Here is a 27,283-nt window from a genome sequence, read left to right on the forward strand (position 1 = left end):
CTTATTTCACTTAGCATAATACTCTCCAGGTCCCTCCATGCTGTCTCAAAGGATAAGAGATCCTTCTTTTTTACAGCTGCATAGTATTTCATGGTGTAAATATACCACAGCTTGTTTATCCACTCATCTACTGATGGGTACTTGGGCTGTTTCCAGATCTTAGCTATTGTAAATTGTGCTATGAACATAAGGATACATACATTCTTTCTGATTGGTATTTCCGGTTTCTTAGGATATATTCCTAGTAGTGGGATAACTGGGTCAAATGGCAGTTCCATATTTAATTTTTTTAGGAAATTCCATACTGTTTTCCATAATGACTGCACCAATCTGCATTCCCACCAATAGTGCACGAGGGTTCCCTTTTCTCCACATCCTCACCAGCACTTGATTTGTTGATGATAGCCATTCTGACAGGTGTGAAGTGATATCTCATTGTGGTTTTAATTTGCATCTCTTGGATGACTAGTAACATAGAGAATTTTTTCATATGTCTATTGGCCATTTGTATGTCCTCTTTGGAGAAGTGTCTTTTCAGGTCCTTAGCTCATTTTTTAATGCATTGTTTTCCTGGTGTTGAGTTGTGTAAGTTCTTTATGTATTTTGGAAATTAATCCCTTACAGAAATACCATTGGCAAATATGTTCTCTCATTCAGTGGATTCCCTTTTCATTTTCTTAACAGTTTCTTTTGTTGTACAAAAGCTTTTTAGTTTGATGTAGTCACACGTTTGTTTTCCTTGCCCTAGGTCAGTGGTTGGCAAACTGCGGCTCATGAGCCACATGCGACTCGCGAGCCGTGGTTTGCCGCTCTGTTGACTAATGAGTTTGCCGACCACTGACCTAGACTCTTTATTCCAATAATTACAGGCTGTTGTTGTTCCTTGTGATTAAGCCCCTAGGTGATGTATCTGTGAAAATTCTGCTATGAGAAATGTCTGAAATTTTACAGACCATGTTTTCTTCTAGGCTTTTTATGGATTCGTGATTTACATTTAAGTCTTTTATCCACTTTGAGTTTATTCTTATATATGGTGTAAAATAGTGGTCTACTTTCGTTTTTTTATGTACTGTCCAATTTTCCCAATACCATTTATTGAAGAGACTATCTTTATTCCATTGTGTGCTTTTGCCTCCTTTGTCAAATATTAATTGACCATAAAGGCATGGGTCTATTTCTGGGCTCTCTGTTCTATTCCATTGATCTATATGCCTATTCTTATGCCAGTGCCAGAATACAATAAGCCACTTTCAGATTCAGACACTTCATTACTTATTTAGAGAGTGAAAAGAAGAAGCCAAAGGTGCCAGGTCCCTGTGATCCTTGTCCTACACACCGAAAAGGACAACACTGAAACAAAGGGGTCATATGACTGCAGTGTGAGGACCCTGTTGCTCAGGAGCCACTTCTAGTCTCCAGCTATGCAGTTTCATATTGCGTAGCTCCATCCGTAGGAAGGGAGTGGCACAAAGTCCTGTACCTCTTCAGTCTCCCAGGGGAAACAGGGAAGTGAGTGGAAGATGGCTTCTACTCCCATTCTGTTTTGGAAGGATCACAAGGCATTTTTCCAAGACAGGTTAGCTGCAGTTCAAGCCGGTTCTTGCCTACATGGCTTATTTGGATATCTGCAAGGTGGTTGGGTGACATGGCCAGAGCTGTTCCCATATTGGCCTATGGGATAAGGCTATCACATTGCAGAAAGCTTAACAGGAAACCTCTAAATTCTTCCCTAGTCCCCATTTAGTATAGTAAATCATAAACAATGTCATGTCCCCAGGGGAAATAGCAGAGTTTAGCGCAACCCTTAAAGAACCGATAGTTAATAGCACCCATCATATTCCTGTTTTCACCAGTCTGGCTCCCACAAAAACAGACAGATTCAGGAGGTGACAGTAGACTACTGCAAATTCAACAAAGTTGCAGCCTCGGTTGCAGTTTTGGTATGGTTACTAGAGCAGATCCACAGACCTCAGCATTTGGCATGTAGCTGTTGATGGGGCAAATTCCATTCCTTCACTATCAGGAAGGCCAGAGCAGAAGTACCTATTTAATCTTTCCCCATGGCTATGTCCTAAATGAGAATAACATATCAAGTCAAGGGAATTAAGGGGTGCATGTAAAGGCCTCATGGGCAATGGAAAAAATAACCCTTATCCCTAGCAAAAGGTCAATATATGAGACTTGTATTCAGATTTCTGAGCATCAATTCATTCATTAGGATAATATCTAAATGAGGGAATACAAGCTTTTAAAAAATCCCAAGATAGAGCAGCGACACAGACTCTGTCTATGTTGGAATCTCATAGGTGTGATAGAATGTTTTATTGACCAGAAACTTTCAGTATTGCTCCCTAAAGAATGAGTAAATCATCCTACTCTGTTGAACTCAGGAATAACCATGTGACTTGTTTGGCCAATGAAATAGGGAAAGAATCACCTCCACACAGCCAACTACCGGTAACCCAGCACTCCTGTGTCCCAATACACAAAGCAGCAGCGGAAGGTCTCCAGTGACTCCGGGCAGCTACGCTGCCGCCGGGAAGGGTGAAGGCAGGGAAGTCCAAGGGAGGAAAGGCAGAGCCTGGGTTTCGTGAACAGTCCCCGGTTGAAGCCGGGAGGGACCGAGAGGCTGAAAAGAGAGCAGGGCAGCAGTTTCATTTGGGAGCTTGACCGCCCGCCCTGGGACCCCGCCCTTCACAGCCGATCCCGCAAAATACGACAAATTCCCGGGATTTCCCTCCAACTCCAGCCAAACACCCGTAGGGGCGGAGCCAGAGGACATCGCGGCGTCTGGCCGTCCGCTAATAGCTCTTCGGGATCTCGAGAGAGTTGCGTTTCTCGCGACATTTCCGGAGTCGACCTTCCACGCGGAGTCGGAACGCGTGTGCTGTGACCGAAGTGCAGGGAGGGCGGAGACTGTGCGGGAGGGAGAAGCCCCTTTGGCCTACCCTACGGAAGCCTGCGAGGGAGGGTGGTGACCGCTACCCCGTCCAGTTGCCCCGATGCCCAGCGCCAGCGCCAGCCGCAAGACTCAAGAGAAGCCGCGGGAGGTCATGGACGCGGCGGAAGTGGGTCTCCCCCTTCCTCGGGCCGGGAGGACAGACCCCTGGGCCGGAGCGCGCGGAGGGCGGGCGGAGGATGAGCGGGACCCTGCCCTCGGGGTCCGTGTTGGCACCTCGCCTGCGGGCCGCGGGCTGGGGTCTGGGCGCCCAGGGCCCTCGCCGGGACTCCGGGGCCTTGGCCAAGAAGCGTGGCCAGACCCTCTCCGGACCCTACCGCTTTCTCACCGGCCTGGCTCACAGGGAGCGGGCCGCGAGGAGGGGTGGACGTGAGGCTGCCCCTGCCCCGGAAGTGGCGGCGCGGGGTCACACTGGAGGCTCCCCGGTTAGGCACGTCCCTCACGTAATCCACCACCACCTCGGACAATGACAGTACTTAGTAAAACGGTCTGACAATATGTTTAATGACCGTTTTTCCGTGTGACAGCTGTAAAGAACACTTGTCATTTTATTTGCTTTCTCCCTTTAAGTGATTCGGTGAGGTCGGAAGCTTACAGAGAGTGCGTTTGAGATGAAGTGACCCAAAATCTTGTGGGGTAATTCATAACACCCCGTGGTCCTTCAGTGCTTTTTAGAAATGAAAGTTTGATATCATCCTACAAGTTATGTGTGTTGTGTTAAAACTGAGCCTTTACTCACTGCCCGGCTCCTAATTTTTCTATTGTGGAGTTAAGAATTTGTGACAAACTACATAAGGAATGGGACACTTTAAGAATATGAGATAGAATAGGGGTTGTTGAAATATGAACTAATCCATTTATGCTGCCCTAATGCTATGTTGTATAACTATATCTTTTTACTAGGGCTGGGGTTATCTTTGTCTTTAAGATTGGTTGGTTTATTTTTGTATAAACACAAAAACCTGACTTCTCCAGATTAAAGGAGACAGTTCCAAATAGAAACGAATTATTTCATATATATCTTAAGTTACCTTGTAAAATCTAAGGAAATTATTTTGGGTATTCTTTATCTGACTATATAAACTAATGCAACCTTGCAGATAGCTCAGGTCTAGATATAAGGTAAACATTGTGGCAGAGTTATGTCATTTTATAGCTAGAAGGCTCTTCAGAGATCATTTTAGAGGTTAAGTGAGATTAAAATAAAAGGTCACTTATCTATATAATAAAAGCCTAAGTGACCTTAACAGAGGAACAACTGGTCGCTATGATGCGCACTGACCACCAGGGGGCAGACGCTCAACACAGGAGCTGCCCCCAGGTGGTGAGTGCGCTCCCTCAGGGGGAGAGCCACTCAGCCGGAAGCCAGGCTCATGGCTGGTGAGCGCAGCTGCCACAGTGGGAATCTCTCCCCACTCCGCAGCAGCAGGCGCGGAGTGAGTGGTGCGGTGCCTGACCCTGATTCAGGCTCCTCTCTGGTCACCTGCTGCTACATTCCTCAGGATGTCCAACTGCTGGTTTAGGCAGTCAGACATCCCCTGAGGGGTCCCAGGCTGCGAGAGGGCTGTCCGATTGCCGGCTTAGGCCCAATCCCTAGGCTGGCAGGTGGACATCCCCCGAGGGGTCCCAGACTGCGAGAGGGCCGCAAGCCGGGCTGAGGGCCCCCTGCACTCCCTGCACGAATTTCGTGTACCAGGCCGCTAGTCTATTTAATAAATATAGTATTTTAAGAAAAGCCTGAACCCTAGATCTGTAAAAAGAAATTTGATATATTGTTATTGTCACTTGCAACCTAGTATGCTGAAGCTGATTTTTAGAAACAGGAAGCTGGTGGGGGTTTTTTTTTATGTTTTCCAAATGGAAAGTTGTAGTTAGCTTATATCCAACATCTTCAGTTTCTAAAAACGTGACATCTGGTGCTCAGAAAGCTTACCAAAAAATGCTGGTTCTCTTTGAACATCTCTTCCTGTAATAGGAAGTTAATAAAACAGTGGTGCTTCATCCTACTCCCTTCAGAGAGGAAATTTATATCCCTGCTTTGAAGTAGGTTAATCTCATTTTGAAGAAGATAGTTACGATGTGTTGTACATGTGTAAATTTTATCTGAGAGTGCTATGATTTATGGTATATCCCTCCAAGAGTAGTGATCTTTAAAACAAACTAGCCAGAAACCGGGTGCTTATCCTTTCTCTATATAGTACATATGTAAATAACATGACAAATTTCCACACTTTAAAACTATGACTCTTTGAATTAATAAAGTGGTCCTGATAGTGAAAGGAATTTATTTTTACATTGTTGTTTGTATTTATGTGTTTACTATGCTATTTTTAAATAAAAAGTTAAAATGCAAAACATTTTTTGTAGGATTATGCTAAAGAAAGATATGGAGTATCTTCAATGATACAGTCTCAAGAAAAATCAGGTTAGTAGCTATGTGATAATTAAAGCTTTTTTTCTTCTAATTCCAGGGAAACTCTTCATGAAGTTTTAATTAAGGTTGGCATAACTTTGAAAAACGTAAATGACAGTAATAACTCAAGCAGATGTTATAATCCTGTATAAACATTTGTCAGTTTGGTTAGGGTTCCTAATCTAGAAAGGGAAGAAAATACGTTAAATGAGTATATTTTAAGAGTTATATTAAAAAGACGTTCCTAAGTGATTAGGTAAAATATTTAACTCTGGCCCAGGAGATAAAAGAATGTTAATAGTAACTACCTTCATCATATACAACCTTTTTGCATGCTTTATGAAGCTACCTTCTTTACTCTCCCCTTAATTTTATTAGATTTCTTAGAAATTGATTTGTCACATATTATTTCTCTCAGACCTGTAGGTTTTCTATTTGTAAACATTTGCCTTTTGTTTCTATTTACTTATTTGTGTTTTCAATAGATTATCTTACTTAACAATCATTTTTCTTATGGTAGACACTCCAAAGTTCAAATTATGTCTTTCAGTCTTTTGTACAACTGCAGATCTTTAAGTTCTGGCCTATTGGAGGTACTTCTAACTTACAGACTTGCCTATGAATATTATGTTTTGGAAATAACATATCTCCGGGTTAATTTTATTGTGGTTTTGGATTCAATTTATTGCATGATCATAAAATCACTTTCCTTCCCAACTTTTTTCCAAAGTGCAAAATAATGGGCAAAAAATATACCATTTCCAAAAGAAATAGATGATGAAGTAAAATAATTGAATATAAAATGGGGTAGAAGCAATAGAGTTTGGAGATGACATTCCCCTGCCAGAGTAAGCAAGAGGGGTCATTTGAGACTTTGTTTTTAGCTTAATTATATTCCTGAAGTGGACTTCCTTCAGCTGTAACACAAATATGCCCACTGGAGTTTCAATCTATTACGAAAGTCCCAATCACCCCTTGCCATAATTACTGTTCCCATTTGGCTGGCAAATCCAGACAACTGTTTTCCACTTACAAGCTCTCCCCACCAGAGGGAAAGAAACCTATGTATGTTTACAGTAGCATAACAGTAAAATTCTGCCTTTGGTTTTATCTCTGCTAAAATCCTTATACTTTGTTCAGGCAAAGTTTCCTTCCCTATATGCTTCCATTTCTCCAAATTTCTTCATTCTAATGCCAGTGTCTTTTTTTTTTTTAATATATTTTTTATTAATTTTTTTACAGAGAGGAAGGGAGAGGGATAGAGAGTTAGAAACATCGATCAGCTGCCTCTTGCACACCTCCTACTGGGGATGTGCCCGCAACCAAGGTACATGCCCTTGACCAGAATTGAACCTGGGACCTTTCAGTCCGCAGGCCAACGCTCTATCCATTGAGCCAAACCGATTAGGGCTAATGCCAGTGTCTTAAGAGTGTGGAGGAGGCAATAGTTTTTTAAACTGAAACCCTACTGCCACTAATCATTGGTGCGAGTATGACATGTGCCTCAAGTATGTGTAGATATGTTAAAGGTTGAGAACCCCTATGCTAATTAGTTGGAATACCACATGAAAGAAGGGCTATTATTCTGTCTTTTGCAAAGTACTAGTAAAGTTACCCTAATCGTGACATTTATTTATGTCTCCTCAGATTTATGTTGTTATGTTTCATTTGATTTTGAGTTTTTATTGCCTAGTTATTAGTAAGTCATTGGCTTTTTCAATTTTGGTATTTCCAAATGTGTCTTAAATTTTTATGCTATTTTGTCTGTATTTTCTCTTTCACACTTGTTTTGCCTAAGTTTACACAGCAGACCTGGGAGTTGGTTTAACTCATAAGGTCTGTTGGCAATGTTTTGTAGAAATTCTCTTGTGATACCCAATGGCTTAAAAATTCCTCATTCATTGTCTGCTTTTGGCATTGAGAACCATTGTATTCTCCTGTAATTCACATTCTCTCTAAGCTGCTTCTTTGCTTCAAGAGACAAATTACAAGTATGTTTAGACAAAGTAGGTAGAATAAATATATTTGTTTAGTATTGGTTTTGTGTTTTTTTTTGGGGGGGGGGGTTGTTTGTTTGTTTTTCATCCTCCGAGGATATTTTTCCATTGATTTTTAGAGAGAGTGGAAGAGAGAGGGAAATATAGGAGAAATATCAATATGAGAGAAACACATCAATTGGTTGCCTCCTGTATTAGCCCTGACCAGGGCCAGGGCCAGGGAAGAGCCTGCAACCGAGGTACATGCCCTTAACCGGAATTGAAACTGGGACCCTTTGGTCTGCAGGCCAACACTCTATCCACTGAGCCAAACCATCTAGGGCAGGGGTGGGCAAACTTTTTGACTCGAGGGCCACAATAGGTTCTTAAACTGGACCGGAGGGCCGGAACAAAAGCATGGATGGAGTGTTTGTGTGAACTAATATAAATTCAAAGTAAAGGAGTGGAGGGGAAAGCAAGAGAACCCTCCGCTCTTTCGGCTCCGCGGGCCGGATAGAACAGCTGAACTGGCCGGATCCGGCCCGCGGGCCGTAGTGCCCACGGCTGATCTACAGCTTTGCTTAGTATTACAACTAGGTTTTACTGCACAAGATAATGACAAACTTTGTTAGTTAGGCAACATAACCCTTGAGAAAGAGATCTTTTACTACTCTTGATGTGATGTTATGTCTATTACTATGTTTTTAATTAATACTTAAGTTTTAAATTTAATATTCAAATTATTACATATTTAAAAAATAAAATGATTTCTGGATCATGATTGCCTCATATCACTATCTTCACGTAATAGTTGTTTTGTTTGGAGGACTCTAGATGGATGTATTGGAGGACATAGTTGTTGGGCCTCACAAACAGAATTTATTGGCTTACATAACTCTAGGGAAAAAAGGTGAGATGGCATAAGGCATGATTGGATCTAGAGGCTCAATCGGTATCTTTAAGGCTTTATGTCTGTATTTCTTGACTCTACTTCCCTTAGGTCAGTGGTCGGCAAACTCATTAGTCAACAGAGCCAAATATCAACAGTACAACGATTGAAATTTCTTTTGAGAGCCAAATTTTTTAAACTTCTTCTAACGCCACTTCTTCAAAATAGACTCACGCAGGCTGAGGTATTTGTGGAAGAGCCACACTCAAGGGGCCAAAGAGCCGCATGTGGCTCGTGAGCCGCAGTTTGCCAACCACGGGCTTAGGTTTTTTGGCTTTATTCTCTCATCCTACAAACTCAGGTAGTGGGACAGATGGTGGTTGTAGCCCTGGGCCTATACCATCTCAGCTCAGCAAGCCCAGGGGAGAGCTTTATTCCCAGAGAAGGACTTTGATTAGCTCAGTTGGAGCAACATGCCTTTCCCTGGCTGAGTCACTGTGTCCTAGGGAATGGGGTACCAATGATACTGTTGTAATTAACCAAGTTATTCATTGGAAAGGAGCAAAGGGAAGGCCAGATAATATAGGCATGCCATTTGTACAGCTTTGCCAGAAAGCTGCAGTTTAACATTCTCCAGGTCGGCTCCCCACAGATCCTCGGGGGAAGAGTCTGGACAATAGATGCATGCCTGATAAGGTATGGGTGATGTGGGAAGGTGCTTGTCTATCGATCACACCTGGGAGCAGGTTATTGGCCAGAATAGGCATGGCCACTGCTAGGGTGAGAAATCTGAGATACATAAACTGAACAAAGAGAGTTCTCTCTCTTGGCTGTCTTGTGCGCTGGGCTCCTGGCTCTCTTGTTGTAGGAGGCACTCTCCCCTGCACTTGCCTACATGGCCCACAGTCATGTGGACCCCACACAATGGACCAATGGACTGTAACCAGCCTGATGCTCTGCTGGACTCAGCTCCACCATTGAACAGAGACTGTGGATACTGGCTTTGCTTTTAGCACTGTTGCATCCCCAGCTGCACATTTCCAGAACTGGTTTAAGGGAAATAGGACTTTTAAACTGAGAGATAAAACTCTATGCAGATAAAAATCACTCATTTTACCAGAGAGTCTTAAAAAACGTTTTCTCAGGCTATTGTAAGAACCGCATTCCCACTAGCAGCAGGGAAATTATACCTGTGCAATTCTCCGAAAACACCATGACTATCCTGGCCTCACAGAAAAACTTCCCCTTTGGCTAGCTGACTTACGTACTGTGGCAGGCAAGCTAAAATACCATGTCCACTTAGGCAAAGGTGGATGAAGATAGATTGTAGTTGGCCTTATAAATCAATGAAATGTTCAGCACATACGCATTTTGAAACTCTTTGACTCCAGTGTACACTGAATTACAGAATCGCAATTATCAGAAGGTTATTGCTATAATTTAGACAAGTACTTTGGGATAGATTTTTGGATAGATTTTTTTTTTTTAATCCTCACCTGATGATACGTATTTTAGAGAAAGAGGAAGGGAGAGACAGAGAAAATGAGCGTGAGTAAGAAACGTAAATTGATTGCCTCTCATACACGCCCTGACTGGTGATTGAACCTGCAACCTTTTGGTGTATAGGTGACGCTCCAAGCAATTGAGTCTCCTGGTCAGGGCCTCGAGAATTGTATAGGTTTTAGAGATGTATTTAGAAAGTACAATTCACAAATTAAGAAGGTGTCAGAGATTGAAAACTAAGATAATACTGAGTACTTATGCTCGCTGTCAAATCAAAATAATTATGATCTCTTTGTAAATTCTGAATTACTAAAATTGTTTCATTTATTTGCTGCAGATCGAGTTTTGGTTCGGGTTAGCAATTTGACAGAACAAAAAGCTGATGAAATTGTTTGGGTGCGTGCAAGGGTTCATACAAGCCGAGCTAAAGGTAAGATTGATTTAATGAGTAAAGAAAGGCCTTTTGTTAAGGAATCTAAATGTTTTGTTTTGTGTATATTTCACAGACTAAAGTAAATCTTTAAAAATAAAACAAAATCACCTGTTTTCTTTCTTAAGTCACTGTAAAATATTAGTCTGTGGTTAATTAATTTTAGATTATTATAACATAGCCTTAAATATAAGTTGACCTTAAAAACTCAGATGAAACCTAATAAGGTTTTGATTTAGTATTTCTCAGAAGTTTAATTTTTTTGAAGTGAAGAGTGTTTTTTAGAAGCTTTTCATTTGTTAATATTCTTATACTAGAGGCCTGGTGCATGAAAATTCATGCACTGGAGCAGGGGGTGAGGGGGGTTCCTCAGCCCGGCCTGCCCCCTCTCACAGTCCGGGAGCCCTCAGAGGTGGGAGGCAACCTGGCAATCAGGGGAAGGCAACGCCCCATCACACCTCTGCTGCTGCCACTGCCAGCAGCACAAGCCTTGACCGGCCCTGGTTTCCTGAGCCCTGGGCAGCTGGGCAGCCAACATCTGAGGCTTGTCTGTGCCTCGGGCCAGCCCTGGGTGGCTGCGCAGCTGCCATCCAAGGCTTGCCTGCTCCTCGGGCTGGCCCTGGGCAGCTGGGGGTCTGAGGGGACTGGGGGACTCCGGAGGCAGGCGCGCAGATCAGCTGGGTCCGCCTGAGGGCAGGCCCGGCCTTGCCATGCCTGCAGCCCCAGCAGGGCTAAGGGGACTGGGCGCCACCATCTTGTGGCTTTGGGTGCCGCCATCTTTGAGGGCGGGGTAGTCAATTACCGTATTCCCTCCTTATTGGCTGTGGGTGCTGCCATCTTTGAGAGCGGGGCAGTAATTAGCATATTCCCTCTTTATTGGCTGTGGGCACTGCCATCTTTGTGATGGTGTGGGTCAATTAGCATATTCTCCCTTTATTAGATGGGATTTGTAATATTTAGATAGGGAGAGAGGTGGAAGAGATAAAAGGCTAAAACTGGTTGCCCAATGAAGTAGCCACTGACTACATGTAGTTATTAAAATTCAATAGCTCAGTCACTACATGTATTTTGAGTGCTTAACTGCCACAATGGCTAGTGGGTCCTATATTGCACAGACAGTACAAATATAGAAAGTTTTTTCTCATTGTAGAAAGTTTCGTTGAATTAGCATTAACAACAGAAAAGAAGGATAAGCGTTGTTTAGACAAACCTTAGTTCCTTATGGAAAATTGTCCTAACCTAGTGTTCAGAATTATCTAAAAATAGTGACATATTAGTTTGTAACTTTTTCACATTTGATCATCCCTACAAATTTGTGATGTAGGCAGAACAGGCATTGCTATTGTCCTTTATAAATGAGGAGACTAAAACTACCTGCCCAAGTTCTCAATTGGTGGAATACAAACAAAATCCAGAAGCTTTCTAAAATACCTTCTGTCTTCCTAATAGTTCATTGCTTCTAAAGCATTTAATAATTCTATATTATAGCATTTTTTACTTTGTGTTTTAAAATACTTATTATATAATTAATATGGGCTCATTTTTAAAATCCCAGCATTTTATACATATGTCTCACGCTCTCAGGGTCACTACTGTAAGAGTTTGTCTATTCTTCCAGTATTCTCCTCCCAAGTATATGAATGCTAATAGACTTTGAGAAGAATACTGGTGGAATATTAACTTTTTTGAAAATGTTGCCCTAACCGGTTTGGCTCAGTGGATAGAGCGTCGGCCTGCGGACTGAAAGGTCCCAGGTTCGATTCCGGTCAAGGGCATGTACCTTGGTTGTGGGCACATCCCCAGTGGGAGGTGTGCAGGAGGCAGCTGATCGATGTTTCTCTCCCATCGATGTTTCTAGCTCTCTATCCCTCTCTCTTCCTCTCTGTAAAAAATCAATAAAATATTTAAAAAAAAAAAATGTTGATTTGCCTTCTTGAAAGGTTGGGCCATTTATTCTACCAACAGATATATCACATTGTATTGTAATCCCTAATTTACTAGTGTGGGATCTTTGTTCTTTCCAAAATAGGCACTTTGTTTCCTGAACATGGTTATTTAACAAATTAAAAGATAGAATACATGCTATATGTAAGGCTGAACCAAGCATACTTCTCTTCACATCCATCCCCAAAATGGAACAATTTGAGTATCAGTAAGGATAACTACAATGAATTGAAACCTATCAGATATGTTTAAATCTGTAAGTATACTAGAGGCCTGGTGCACGAAATTCGTGCACGGGGGGAGGGGTGTCCCTCAGCCCAGCCTGCACCCTCTCCAATATGGGACCCCTGGAGGGATGTTCTAGTAGGATCGGGCCTAAACGGGCAGTCGGACATCCCTCTCACAATCCAGGACTGCTGGCTCCCAACTGCTTGCCTGCCTGCCTTCCTGATTGCCCCTAACCACTTCTGGGTCCATCCATGTTGCAGATGGCAAGATTTCATTCTTTTTTGTGGCTGAGTCATATTCCATTGTATATATGCACCACTTCTTTTATCCATTCCCTGGGTTGCTTCCGTATCTTAGCTATCTATATATATAAACGGGTAATATGTAAATTAGCCGGGCATCACAACCGCTCAGGAGGAGCTGCGTGTGCAGATGGGCGGGAGGGGACTGTGTGGCCCCCACCCCAGTGGACACACACACCAGGGGTGGGGGCTGTTCTGTGAGTGGCCGCGTGGCGTGGCTCAGAGCACACCCCTGGTGGGTGGCGGCAGCAGCCGGAGCAAAGCAGCCCTGGTCCCAGATGCCTGACGGCGGCTGGAGCAAAGCAGCCTGGGTCCCAGGTGCCGGAGGGAAGCTGGTGCCAGCAGCCAGGGGAAGGAAGGCCTATTCTTGCATGAATTTTCGTGCATTGGGCCTCTAATTGTAAATAATGCTGCAATAAACATGGATGTATGTGTCTTTTTGATTTAGTGGCATGGCTGGGTCCTTCTTTCTCTCTTGTTAATACAGCTTTTGTTTTAAAGTCTATTTTGTCTGGTATAGGTTTTGCTAACCCCACTGTTTGTTTGCATTTTCATGAAGTATCTTTTTCCATCCCTTTACTTTCAGTCTGTGTGTGTCTTTCAATATGAAGTGAATCACTTGTAGGCAACTCATGTAAGCCTTACCTTCTATACCTACCTCTCTGATTGTGTCCTTGTCTTTAAAAAAGATTTTTTTCTGATTAGAAAAGTAGTATATGCTTATTGTAAAAAGTTCAGAAAATACAGAGAAATATGAAGAACAAAATAATTCCCTGAAATTTTACCACCTGTTAGTAGCCACATTTTGGTGTGTTTGTACCGTACACAATCTATGTTAATATACTTTTTTTTTCTTTTTTTTTTTTAAATATATTTTATTGATATTTCACAGAGAGGAAGGGAGAGGGTTAGAGAGCTAGAAACATCGATGAGAGAGAAACATCGATCAGCTGCCTCCTGCACACCTCCCACTGAGTATGTGCCCGCAACCAAGGTACATGCCCTTGACCGGAATCGAACCCGGGACCCTTCAGTCCACAGGCTGACTCCCTATCCACTGAGCCAAACCGGTTTCGGCTCTTTTATTTTTTTAGCACCATTCATCTCCCTATACCCTCTTCTACCTCCACCCACCCCCTCATTTCCATATTCACCACAATGTTACTCAAGCCCATGAGTTCTTTCTCTCTCTTTTTTTTTTTCTGCTCAATCCTTCCACCCTCTCCAACACCCCCCACCACAGCTGTTTGCCTGCTCTGTGAGTCTTTCTCTACTTTGCTTGTTAGTTCACTTTGTTCATTAAATTCCACATGTGAGTGCAATCATATGGTACTTGTCCTTCTTTGACTGGCATATTTCACTTAGCATAATGTTCTCCAAGTCCATCCCTGCTGTCGCAAAGAGTAAAATTTTCTTCTTTTTTACTCCCAGTAGTCCATTGTGTAAAGGTACCATAGCTGTTTTATCCACTCATCAATTGATGGACACTTGAGCTGTTTCCACATTTTGGCTATTGTAAATATAGCTGCAATGAACATAGGGGTACATATTTTCCAATTAGTGTTTCAGGTTTCTCCAGATAAATTCCCAGAAGTGGATTTTCTGGGTCATAAGGCTGTTCTATTTTTCATTTTTTGAGGTAACTCCATACTGCTTTCCACAGTGGCTGCATCAATCTGCATTCCACCAACAGAACACAAGGGTTCCCTTTTCTCCACACCCTTGACAACCCTTACTTATTTATTGATGATAGCCATTCTGACAGGTTTGAGGTGATATCTCATTGTGGTTCTAACGTGCATTTTTCTGATGATTAGTGACTATGAGCATCTTTTCATATGTCTATACTTTTTACACAAACAAAATCGAGATTATATATGGTTTTATTATATGTTCACATAATGGTCTGTCATGAGTGTCTAACAAATACTTATTTTGTGTTCCAAAACACCTGACATACTTTTTGCACATAGTAATCCAGCTGTGAAATAGAAATGATAATCCTCAAATAAATAACCAGTTGTAGTGCTGCTATTAATAATAGTAGTAGTTAACAATATTTATAGTTAGTTAATATTAATTAATATTTTATATTCATAGTTAATATTAATTGAATGTTACAACTCTAAATATCCTATCTAATAAAAGAGTAATATACAAATTGACCGCACCTCCGCTACACCCACCAGCCACGCCCACCAGCCAGTCAGGAGCGAATATGCAAATCAACCTAACCAAGATGGCTGCGGCCACAGAGAGCAGGAGGGAGGCTTGGGTTTCCCTGGCAATGGAGGAAGCCAAGCTTTCCGCCTGCCCTTGCTGGCCCAGGCCTCCACTCAGTGCTACAAAGTTTCAATTATAGAAGATAAATAAAGCCCAACAGAAATGGCGGCAGCCACAGAGCTGGAAAGAGCAGGAGGCTAGGTTTGCCCCCGGCGATGGAGGAAGCCAAGCTTTCCGCACACCCTGGCCTGCTTTGGCCTCCGCTTAAGGCTACAAAGTTTCAATTATAGAAGATACATAAATCCCAACAGAAATGGCTGCCGCCACTGAGCAAGCAGAAGGCTTGGCTCCACTCCAGGCTACAAAGTTTCAATTGTAGAAGATAAGTAAATCCCAGATCCCAGGGCCTCTGCTTGGGTCGCTGGGGGGCGTGGCCAGCCTGCAAACCACCACAGGCCCCTCGCCCAGGCCACCCCACGCCCCAAGGGAACCCCCACCCTGATCCAGGACACCCTTCAGGGAAAACCAGCTGGCCCCCATCCATGCACCAGACCTCTATCCTATCTAATAAAAGAGTAATATGCAGATTGACCATCACTCCAACACACAAGATGGCTGCCCCCATGTGGTCAAAGATCCTGCCCCCATATGGACACAAGATGGCAACCACAAGATGGCCAGCAGGGGAGGGCAGTTGGGAGGGACCAGGCCTGCAAGGGAGGGCAGTTGGTGGCGATCAAGCCTGCAGGGTAGGGCAGTTAGGGGTGACCTGGCTAGCAGAGGAGGGAAGTTGGGGTTGACTGGGCCTGCAGGGAAGGGCAGTTGGGGGGGACCCAGGCCTGCAGGGGAGAGCAGTTGGGGGGTACCAGGCCTGCAGGGGAGGGCAGTTAGGGGTGACCAGGCCTGCAGGGGAAGGCAGTTAGGGGCAAACAGGCTGGCAGGGGAGCAGTTAGGCATCAATCAGGCTGGCAGGGGAGTGGTTAGGGGGTGATCAGGCTGGCAGGCAGAAGCGGTTAGGGGAAGTGAGGAAGGCAGGCAGGCGAGCAGTTGGGAGCCAGCAGTCCTGGATTGTGAGAGGGATGTCCAACTGCCGGTTTAGGCCTGAGGGACAGTTGGACATCCCTCGAGGGGTTCCAGATTGGAGAGGGTGCAGGCTGGGCTGAGGGACACACACCACCCCACCCCACCCCACCCCACCCCACCCCCGTGCACGAATTTCGTGCACTGGGCCTCTAGTATTATATAATTTTCAAGATTATTTAAGAAACATCAAGAAAACTCCATGATGCCCTAACCAGTTTGGCTCAGTGGATAGAGCGTCATCCTGCGGACTGAAGAGTCCCAGGTTGGATTCTGGGTCAAGGGCATGTACCTTGGTTGTGGGCACATCCCCTGTAGGGGGTGTGCAGGAGGCAGCTGATCGATGTTTCTCTCTCATCAATGTTTCTAATTTTCTATCTCTCTCCTTTCCTCTCTGTAAAAAATCAATAAAATATATTTTTTAAAAAAAGAAACTCCATGAGTTATATCTGTTATTTTTTCCCTTTTGCAGATGAAAAACTGAGGCATGAAGTGATTTAATAATTTTCCCTCAAGTTCCACCCTTGCTGGTGTGTTCAGTGGTTAGAGCACTGGCAACAAAGGGTCACAGGTTTGATTCCCAGTCAAGGATACATTCCTGGGTTGCAGGTTCCATCCTGGCCCAGTCAGGAGTGTGCAGGAGTCAACCAATCAAAGAATAATAATTTTCCCACAGGCTCCTTCATAAGTGGTAGGCTGAATGTGATGCTGGGTCTTTTGATTTCAGGGCTTTTGTTTTTTATCAAAAAACGTTACCCCTTAGTGCTGACCCAGAGACATTTTCCCGTGCTCACCATTTATATGCCCTATAGAGCTCTCCATTTTCTCTCAAGGTCTTTTGTGTGGCATTAGAGTTCATTGCATGATGACTTTGTAGTGCAGCTAAGTCTGTGCTGCCTGTCTGTCCTGTTAGAGAAGCTAAAATACTTACTAAATCATGTTGCCTTCCAATTCATGCTAACACTCTGTTCTAAGTTGCCTAATATCTGGCTATGGTTTCAGTAGTTCCTGGGATAATGTCATTTTGATCCACCTGCAGATTTCTAACTTCATCGATCTATCCATTCAGTGTCTTAAAATCCCCTTGAATTTATTTATTATACATGGAACTTTCTTAAAAACTTTATGACTGGATCATATTCCAAAGAAAAGAGAAAATGAGTGTCTATTTAGGGATAAAACTACCATATATGACTTGGAAGTCCATAGATTATGTTTGTGTTGGCACTTTGCTTGCAACCTTTTTTAAATTCATGATTACTGTCTGATTTTCTTTTCAAAATAGTCTATGTTGAAACTACTAACTATAAGTCCACTTGCATTTTTGCTTTTTTTTTTTAAGGCTATTTCTCAGTATAAAGGATAATTCTCAGTTTAAAAATCAAATCATCTTTTGCTGTTTTATAAGACAAGCTGATGAGAAATGTGGTCTTGAAAAGATTTATCTTGTATTATGAGGGAACTATAAGCCCAGCGTGGAATCATGCGGCCCCGCCCACCCGCGTGTGCCTCGCCATGCTTGCAGCCCTGCATACCCGCATGCACCTCACTGCGCATACAGCCTCCTGGTGACCGGTCTTTGGTTGTTACGGCATTGTGACCACTGGGTTTTTATTATATGTAGATAGTTCCCCAAAACTTGACCAGAGACTTAAAAAGAATCTGCTTTAGGAGAAAGGGATGTCACAAGGATATATAGTTACTGGAATCTGTTATGAATAGTTGTTTTCAAAAGATTAAGAATAAGGAATGATGGTTCTTTAATGAAAGGAGGGGGAAATCAAGAGGCCCAGAATACATAAAAATAAAACTGGCTATAGGGCATAAAGAGAATGATCTTTCATAGACAAAGTAACTTATTTGTAGTAAAAGAAAAATTGGGAACGATTATAAAGGATGAAAGATTGGGAAGATGATAAAGGAAATAGACCATGAAAGAAACTAGCCTGTCATTCTAAATGCTCTTTAAAATAAACTTTGGTAGAAAGTAAAATGGACCACCCTTATAAAATGCTTGTGTTATTGTTACTAAGTACTTTATTAGTACTTCTGTGATTGCATCATTGAAGCTCCCATGGTGGTTAGCACAGTGCCCTTGGCTGTAGAACGCAATAGCTATTGAATGAATGTTGAAAGTGATCTGAAGTTACTTGAAATTTGTTTAATAAATCAATGCAATAACAAAATAATTTTTTTATTTGTAGTATTTTTTTAATTAGTGATTTTCCTGTGTTCTCATAACAACATGTTAAAAGCATTTTTTTACTCGTAGTAGGAAATTGGGTTTCTTTAAAGTTTGTCAATTGAGGATGAGTATTTTGTCTGTGAAAGCCAGATATATGCGTCTTATGAGCCAAATTTAAAGTAGATAAGCATTTTCCTTCTGTAAAACCTGAAGTAGCATGTCCTTAATACATTTGTGTTCTTTCTATCTTATTCAGGGAAGCAGTGTTTCTTAGTCCTACGTCAGCAGCAGTTTAACGTCCAGGCTCTTGTGGCAGTGGGAGACCATGCAAGCAGGCAGATGGTTAAATTTGCTGCCAAGTAAGTAAGCAATTATATCCTGTTGTCAGAATAAACAATGGTGGGAACCAAGACTCCCAGGGGTTTGGACCATTTTCATACATTAACATCAATGCTTCGTTTGTTTAAAAATGTAGTTATTTAGATTGTCGGTTCAGTGTGCTGAATACATTAAACTTACAAAAGAGAAAATATGGAGCACAGGCTTAAAATTCATTGGGAACTGCTGAAGCAGCACTCTCTACAGACAAGTCACATTTACTTTCAAGTAGAGTAACAAAAAGCCTGGCAGCCCCCACATAGCAAAGCAACTTTATTTTGTAGTGTTTGGAGCTTCATTTCCTCTCTCCCTCCCTCAGTTTCTGATTTGCATATTGAGCAACAAGTTTTCTAACTGAATAAAAGTATATAAAATAAAAGAATGTAGTTTTGCAAATGATTCCCTCCTGAAGGATTTTTTAAAAGGTACAAATTGCTTTGTTTCCCCAAAAGTCTTGCTGTCTGGCTCAGAGTTCCTGTAGAAGCGCATTGTTTTGTTCAGTTTGCAAGAAACGGGATATTGAGATGGAGTAGTGGTTATACATGCTGTAGTTCTAAGTTAATAATAGTTGGTGATATGGCTAGTTTTGTTCATTTGTATGTTTTTCTCAATTTAATTGAAATTTTATTTCCATGATAATGATCAAAGAAGACTTGGAAAATGGATGATCTTTACATTTTAAGTAGTAGAGTACTTCATAGGCATAAATGTTTTTCAAAGAAATTTAATCTAGAGTAAGTGTATATGTTTTCTATTGATTTTTATGTCTGTTCTTTAGATGTATGCTTTCAAAGATGAGTTAATACACATAGAATTATCAACATATAACTAGAAAAAAACTAAAAAATTATATAATTTAAGACTCTAATTTATGTTTGGGCCCTCCATGACTTCTCTAGCACAGTATTTTACATATAGTGGATGCTTAGCCACTGGTTTTAGTTTAGAGATTTATTTATCAAATTCAGTTTTATCATCTCATATCACTGTGTTTTAATATAGTAGATGTTCAACAACTGGTTTTAGTTTAGAGATGTACTTATCAAAGTTAAGGGTTTTTTTGTTTTGTTTTAAATATATTTTTACTGATTTCAGAGAGGAAGGGAGACGGAGAGAGAGATAGAAACTTAAATGATGAGAGAGAATTATTGATCGGCTGCATCCTGCACACCCCACACTGAGGATCGAGCCCCCAACCCCCAACCGGGGCATGTGCCCTGACCGGGAATCAAACCGTGACCTCCTGGTTCATAGGTCGACACTCAACTACTGAGCCATGCCAGCTGGGCTCAAATTTAGTTTTATTGTATCATAGCGATACCTGCACTCTGGTTTAAAAACTCCAATGCCATTAATTACATGGCTTCTCACTGGTGAACTCAGTAGTATTAGTACTACTAGTACAGTAATCCCATCTCTCCCTACCTCCCACTCATGTTGCCCAGAGACTGTCACTTTCATCTCTTCTACCTGTATCTTTTGGTATTTAGGTTTGCTGATTTCATCTCAGTCTGCAAAGGTTTGTGCTTGTGGGTTGCATATATCATCTAGCCTTTAAAGGTCAATCTATGTCCTATGAAGTGGGGTATAAATAAGCTTGGACCCTAGAAATAAATATTACATAGAGAGCCTTTGAGCCCCTGGACACCACAGACATATGCTAAATCAGGGGTGGGCAAACTTTTTGACTCGAGGGTCACAATGGGTTCTTAAACTGGACCGGAGGGCCGGAACAAAAGCATGGATGGAGTGTTTGTGTGAACTAATATAAATTCAAAGTAAAGGAGTGGAGGGGAGAGCAAGAGAACCCTCTGCTCTTTCGGCTCCACAGGCCGGATAGAACAGCCGAACGAGCCGGATCCGGCCCGTGGGCCGTAGTTTGCCCACGGCTGTGCTAAATTATACTTAACTAGAGGCCTGGAGTCCCTCGGCCTGGCCTGCAGGATCGGGCCAAAACTGGCTCTCCGACATCCCCCGAAGGGTCCTGGATTGTGAGAGGGTGCAGGCCAGGCTGAGGGACCCCACCAGTGCACAATGGGGGCCGGGGAGGGACACGGGAGGTTGGCTAGCTGGGGAGGGACTGCGGGAGGACTCCAGAGTGTGACCGGCCCATCTTGCTCAGTACTGATGGGCTGGACCCCAGCAGCAAGCTCACCTACCGGTCGGAGCATCTGCCCCCTGGTGGTCAGTGCACATCATAGCAGCTGGTCAGCAGTCTGCCCCCTGGTGGTCAGTGCACATCATAGCGAGTAGTTGAGTGGCCTTAGCATATCATTAGCATATTATGCTTTGATTGGTTGGACAGATGACCAGACACTTAGCATGTTAGGCTTTTATTATATAGAAACTGGAGGCTCGGTGCACGAAATTCGTGCATGGGGGGCGAGGGGTGTCCCTCAGCCCGGCCTGCGCCTTCTCGCAATCTAGGACCCCTCAGGTAGGGTCCCTAGGCCTGGCCGGCAATCAGGGCCTATTGGGGCCTTTCTCCCCCCGGCTGCCAGCAGCTGACCCCGCCCCCACTGCTGCCACTGCTTGCCATCTGTGTGGCGCTGCCCACTTCCCCCTGCCACCAGTCGCCTCCCTCTGCTAGCAACAGGCAGGGGGTACGATCGCTTGGCTGGCCTGGGGGGCGATTGCTGCCTGGCCCCACACTCACCATAGCGTTGCTGGCCAGTGGCCAGGCCTCCCTCTGTGGGGCGATAGATCACAGGGCCCCCAGATTGATTGTCCTGCAGAGAGAGGCCCCGCCCACCTGCCACAGTGCTGCCAGCCGAGTGGCCTGGCCCTCCCTCTGTGGGGGCAATCAATCATGAGGCTCCGCAATCAATGACTCCGCAGAGGGAGGCCCTGCTCACCTGGCCAGGGCTCCGCAATCTGTCACCGTGCAGAGGGAGGCCTGGGCCTCCTTCTTTGGGGTAATCACAGAGGCCCCCAGCCCCAATCCATCGCCCTGCCGGCTGGTGACCTGGGCCTCCCTCTGCGGGGTGATCATGGGGCAATGGCGGGACCCCCCCAACCAATCACATCGCACCCACCTTGGCTGGCCTAGCGCCAGTGTGTGCCATAGCATGGTCGTCCGGAAGGTCATCTGGACGGTTGTTCTGCTGTTCAGTCACTTTCCCTATTATGCTTTTATTATTATAGATATACTAGAGGCCTGGTGCATGAAAATGCATGCACTAGAGGGGAGGGTCCCTGAGCCCGGCCTGCCCCCTTTCACAGTCTGAGAGCCCTCAGGGGCGGGAGGTGATCCAGCGATCAGGGGAAGGCGACGCCCCATCACACCTCTGCTGCTGCCACTGCCGGCAGCACAAGCCTCGGCCGGCCCTGGTTCCCTGAGCCTCAGGCGGCCCTGGGCAGCTGGAGGACTGAGGGGACTGGGGGACTCTGGGGCGGGCCCAGCCTTGCTGCACGCCTGCCGCCCCTACGGAGCTGGGGGGACTGGGCGCCGCCATCTTGTGGCTGTGTGTGCCTCCATCTTTGAGGGCATGGCAGTCAATTAGCATATTTCCTCCTTATTGGCTGTGAGCACCACCATCTTTGAGGGCGGGGCAGCCAATTAGCATATTCCCTCCTTATTGGCTGTGGGCACCGCCATCTTTGCAATGGCATGAGGGTCAATTAGCATATTCCCTCTTTATTAGATAGGATTGAAAAATACTGTGAGAAAGTCAACTTCAAATCAACAAGAAACTGTAATGGCTTTTGTCTTTTATATTTTAACTAGAGGCCTGGTGCATGAAAATTCATACACTGGAGGGGGGCAGTCCCTCAGACTGGCCTGCCCCCTCTCACATTCCGGCAGCCCTCAGGGGATGTCCTACTGACAGTGTAGGCCCACTCCCCGCAGCCAATCAGGGGAAGGCACCGCACCCATCACCCCCTCGCTGCTGCTGCCTCTGGCCTCCCTCTGTGGGAAGCAACCTGGCGATCAGGGGAAGGCAACGTCCCATCACTCCTCTACTGCTGCCACAGCCAGCCATGTGGCTGCCTGAGTCTTGATCCTCGCAGCCACCACAGTTTACCTGAGCCTCAGCCTGGCCCTCATTGCCTGAGCCTTGGGCCCTAGGCAGCAGCAGCCTCTATCTGTGGCTTGCCTGAGCCTCGGGCTGGCCCTGGGCAGCAATAGCCACCATCCGCGGCTTGCCTGAGCCTCAGGCAGCCGCTGCAGCTTTGTCTGGAAGGACGCAGGGTCAAGTCCCCACCCACCCACCCACATGCACCTCACCAAGCATGCAGCCCCGCCCACCCGCTTGCGCCTGCCACGCACACAGCCTCCTGCTGATCGGTCATTACGGCGTGATGATGTGACAACCATTAGCATATTAGCTCTTGATTATATAGGACTAGAGGCCCAATGGGGGCCTCCCTCTGTGGGGCAATCGATTGCAGGGCTCCTGGACTTCGAGAGGGCGCAGGCTGAGGGCCCCCCGGTCCGAGTTCACAAATTTCGTGCACCGGGCCTCTAGTCCTATATAGTAAAAGGGTAATATGCAAATAGACCGAACGGCAGAACAGCTGAACAAAATCCTACTTTTATCTGTATAAGGGCAGCAGAATCACTAATACTATAGTAGTTTCCATGCAAGGAAAAATGTTTCTATTTCCAGTTCTAGTAGTTATCAGATTGGATACCCATTTTACTAAAACTTCAATTGGCAATGCAACATTATTAACTTTCACATGAACAAGATAGTTTTATAAAATTATTGACTAATACTTTATTTAAATTGTCATTCTTGGAATGCTCTTTACAGCATTTTGGTTAATTATGAGGCCTAATTATCCTGAACCAACCTCTGAGTTAATGCCTTATGTAATTGTGAACAGGCATTCTTCACATTGCTAGAATTAGAAGTGCAAAAACATTAAATATAGAACTGGATCTGCGATTACAGCTTTATACAGTAAACCCAAAAGTCAGCAATTTAGTTTTTGCAAACTTTAAATGAACACTATTTATTTGAATTTTGTGTCTTTATATTTATTTTTATTTTGTTTAAAAATTTATTTTGATTTAAAGTTAAGCGCTGTAAGTGTAGGCATTTATACTAGTTTTATATTCATAGATATTTAAATAACACAGTAAAACTTGTTTAAGTGTTCACTGAGGGTTCCTGACATTTTTGTTCCACTAAAAAGAGCCCATGCAGTAGTTTGGGAACCACTGGTCTGTGCTATTTTGAGTAGTGTTTAATTCTTACCGAGCTTATTTTGAACTTAAGATTCTTCACATTTTTGGTGAAGAAAAATGCGTCACAAAATAAGTCATTATGGCACTACTAGGATGATTTAAATCTTTAATTTTTACAAAGGCCAGCTGGGTATAATAGAGGGCCAGAGAGCCCAGAGGCTTGGTCCCCACTAACTAGCCATGTGATTTCATAAATTGTTTACTGTATCTAGTCTTATTTCATTTTTAGAGCTATGACCCTTCTTTAAAAATCTTTATTTCTACTTGCCTGAGAAATATAAAAGTATGAGATTCGGTATGGTATTAATTCACTATAATTGCAAGAAGTTACTTGACATGTAAAACAAGCCTATGCCTGCCTTAGAATTCGAATATAGATTTTTATTATCCAAGAGTAGTTTAGTATTTTAAAAAATAATTTATGCTTTTTGGGTTCTGTTTTTAACTAGCAAAAATACATGGTTTCTCTTGTTTGGGCATTTTGAATTCTTTCCTCAATGAATTATACAATTTAATTTACATCATTGTGCTATATTTAATAGTGTTTTATTAAAAAAATTGTGTATTATTTTGTTGGTGCATTACTCGAAAAACTAGTGTGTGGCAACTTTATAGCCTGTCCTCTTTTCTATCTAATTTTATATTACAGCTTTTCTAAGACTTAAAAATTACTAATTTGAATGTGGGTAGTTATGTAGATCTGTGGACATATTTCTCATTGAGTATAGTAATTATTTCTGGCAACTAGAAGGCCAGCAAATTTGTTGCCAGTTTTGCTGAAAACCTTTAATATTCAAGTGTCTATAAGTGTTAAAATTTTAACAGTTTTGTTGATATTAGAATATGTAAATATGTAGAAAGAAATGCTTAGTATAGTATCATTTTCACCTTTATTGGTACTAGGGTGGGGGGAGATAAGGAAGTAGATACAAACAACAGAATAATGGTTACTGGGAAGAACTGGCTTGCGGGAGGACAAAGCGGATGAAGGGAGTCAAATACATAGTGATGGAGGGAGACTAGACTTCAGGTGGTGGGCACACAATGGAGTATACAGATGTCATATTATAAAGATATACACCTAAAATTTACATAATATTAACCAATGTCATCCCAATAAATTTAACTTTTAAAAAGCATGCTATAAAAACTGGTGGGAAAAGTAGTTAGAAAGTAGAGAGTTATGTTTATAAAGTTACTTTTTCTTTAATAATTTAAATATAAAAATATAGCTATAATTATAAACATGAAACCTAAAATTCACTAGACAACTTTAATAATTGCATCTATGTTTGCTTACTCTTGCCTTTTCTTATCATCAGCACTGCCATAGTTCACTTTACACATTCTTATCACTCTATATGTGAGAAAACACAAAGTCACTCAACGAAGCAGGTATGTAGTATATGCAGTTAATGTGGAAAATAAAACGACCAACTCAGATATTAAAATTAGAATTTATCCTTTACTATTCTGGACACAGGAAGGAAAGATTTGCCTAGATAACTGATGGTGTTCCTTAACACATCAAGCTCTTTGTTAAACACTTGTACCAACTAAAACCCTCTCCTAAATTGTTTTCTTGTCAGCAAGGGAGGAGATCTTGGGACATTCAGGTCTGGGTGTCCTTTGGGGTTAACTTTTTGTAAAGTGATCTAATATTCAGTCAGTTCTGCTGTAATAAAACAGATGCATTCCTAAAAATCACTGCTATGCAAAATTATGCAACAAGAAATTCAAGATTTATATGGAAAACTAGAGGCCTGGTACATGAAATTCGTGTATTCGGGGGTCCCACAGCCCACCCTGTGCCCTCTCACAGTCCGGGAGCCCTCACGGTATGTCTGACTGCCAGCTTAGGCCTGCTCCCCTTAAGCTGGCAATCAGACATCCTTAGTGCTGCCGCGGAGCTTCTGTGCTCGCCAGCCATGAGCCCGGCTCAGGGCTTCTGGCTGAGTGGCGCTCCCCTTGTGGGAGCACACTGACCACCGGGGGCAGCTCCTACATTGAGCGTCTGCCCCCCTAGTTGTCAGTGCGTGTCATAGTGACCGGTCGTTCCGCCATTCGGTCTATTTGCATATTAGCTTTTTATTATATAGGATGGGTTAATAACACAACCAAAAACTTTATTAGGGAAATCATTTTATAATAAACCTAATATAAAAAAACATTAGTTTTCCACATATTAAATGAGTGAGAAATACAACAATAAATATCTCACTTTATCTTTAAAAATATATGTTGTGTTCTGGTGGAAGTGGGTGTCAGAAGAGTTGCAGCTTGTAAATTGTGGTAGAAGGAAAGCTGTTCAAAGGAAAGTTGTACCACCAAGTGAATGGATGTAGCTTACAACACAGATAGAAATTTGGAGTGTGTGTTTGTTTCATGTGTTCCTACATGGCTTAGTTCAGTGGTCGGCAAACTCATTAGTCAACAGAGCCAAATATCAACAGTACAACGATTGAAATTTCTTTTGAGAGCCAAATTTTTTATTTATTTATTTATTTTAAAATATTTTTTTATTGTTTAAAATATTACATATATTAGTACATATATCTCCTTTTTTTCCCCCATTGACCTTCCCCCAGCCTCCCCTACCCGCTGTCTCATGCCCTCATCCCACACCCCCCCAAATTTTTTAAACTTAAACTTCTAATGCCACTTCTTCGAAATAGACTAGCCCAGGCCGTGGTATTTTGTGGAAGAGCCACACTCAAGGGGCCAAAGAGCTGCATGTGGCTCGCGAGCCGCGGTTTGCCGACCACTGGCTTAGTTCACCAAAAGAATAGTTTTCTATATTGACCTAGTGGTTCTCACTGATGAAATCTGGCATAGGCAAACACAAAATTCTCATTATGCTCAGATAGATCCCTAATACGTCAGCTGTGTTGGAAATAATTTACATCAAAACAATGTTATAGCAAAACTATGCTCTTAAAAGAGACAATTATATTTGTCAGTGAATAGGTAAAAACATAAGTCTTATCTGTTTGCTGACTGCTCATGTGTGGGGTAAGGAAAAGAACATGAAAATTGACTTCAAAGTTCTTAGTTTGAGAAACTATGCCAAAATGACACCATTAATCTGGAGTAAATTCCCAGAGGAGCTGGGACTAAACCCTAGACCAGGGGTGGGCAAACTTTTTGACTCGAGGGCCACAATGGGTTCTTAAACTGGACCGGAGGGCCGGAACAAAAGCATGGATGGAGTGTTTGTGTGAACTAATATAAATTCAAAGTAAACATTACATAAAAGGGTACGGTCTTTTTTTTTTTCTTATTTCAATAGTTTTATTCATTTCAAACATTTTAACAAGAATGTAAACACTAATTATTATAATTTGAAACTTCAAAAAATGGAGGAATCATAGCACAATAACATACCTTATATTGAAGATGGCAAAGGCAAAATAAAATTGCCTAACAAAGTAAAGGTACAAAAGCCTTTCAAATTAAACTTAAATATAATAAAATAATTTAAAACTAAAACAAATAGAAAAGAACAAAATGTGTAAATTAAACATTTTCTTTAGTGCAACTTCCAAATTATGCCCGGGACATAGATGTAGATGGCAATGT

At 42.9% G+C, this 27,283-nt stretch overlaps 1 protein-coding gene across 3 annotated transcripts in view; it reads left to right on the forward strand.

Moving 5' to 3' along the window:
- The first annotated feature begins 2,467 nt into the window (after positions 1-2,467).
- The window catches only part of DARS1 (aspartyl-tRNA synthetase 1), a 67,017-nt gene continuing 42,201 nt past the window's right edge, over positions 2,468-27,283 (forward strand). The window contains exons 1-4 of one of the 3 annotated variants that reach the window (XM_080670715.1): positions 2,468-3,068; positions 5,327-5,384; positions 10,078-10,170; positions 18,389-18,491. In XM_080670715.1, the coding sequence (XP_080526841.1) occupies positions 3,003-3,068; positions 5,327-5,384; positions 10,078-10,170; positions 18,389-18,491 (320 nt within the window). In that variant the 5' untranslated portion in view covers positions 2,468-3,002. Of the gene's footprint in view, positions 3,069-5,326; positions 5,385-5,430; positions 5,459-10,077; positions 10,171-18,388; positions 18,492-27,283 lie in introns of those variants that run through there. The other 2 variants (XM_080670716.1, XM_080670717.1) reach the window with 2 other exon arrangements.

Source organism: Plecotus auritus, assembly GCF_963455305.1.
Source record: "Plecotus auritus genome assembly, chromosome: 5".
Taxonomy (NCBI): Eukaryota; Metazoa; Chordata; class Mammalia; order Chiroptera; family Vespertilionidae; genus Plecotus; species Plecotus auritus.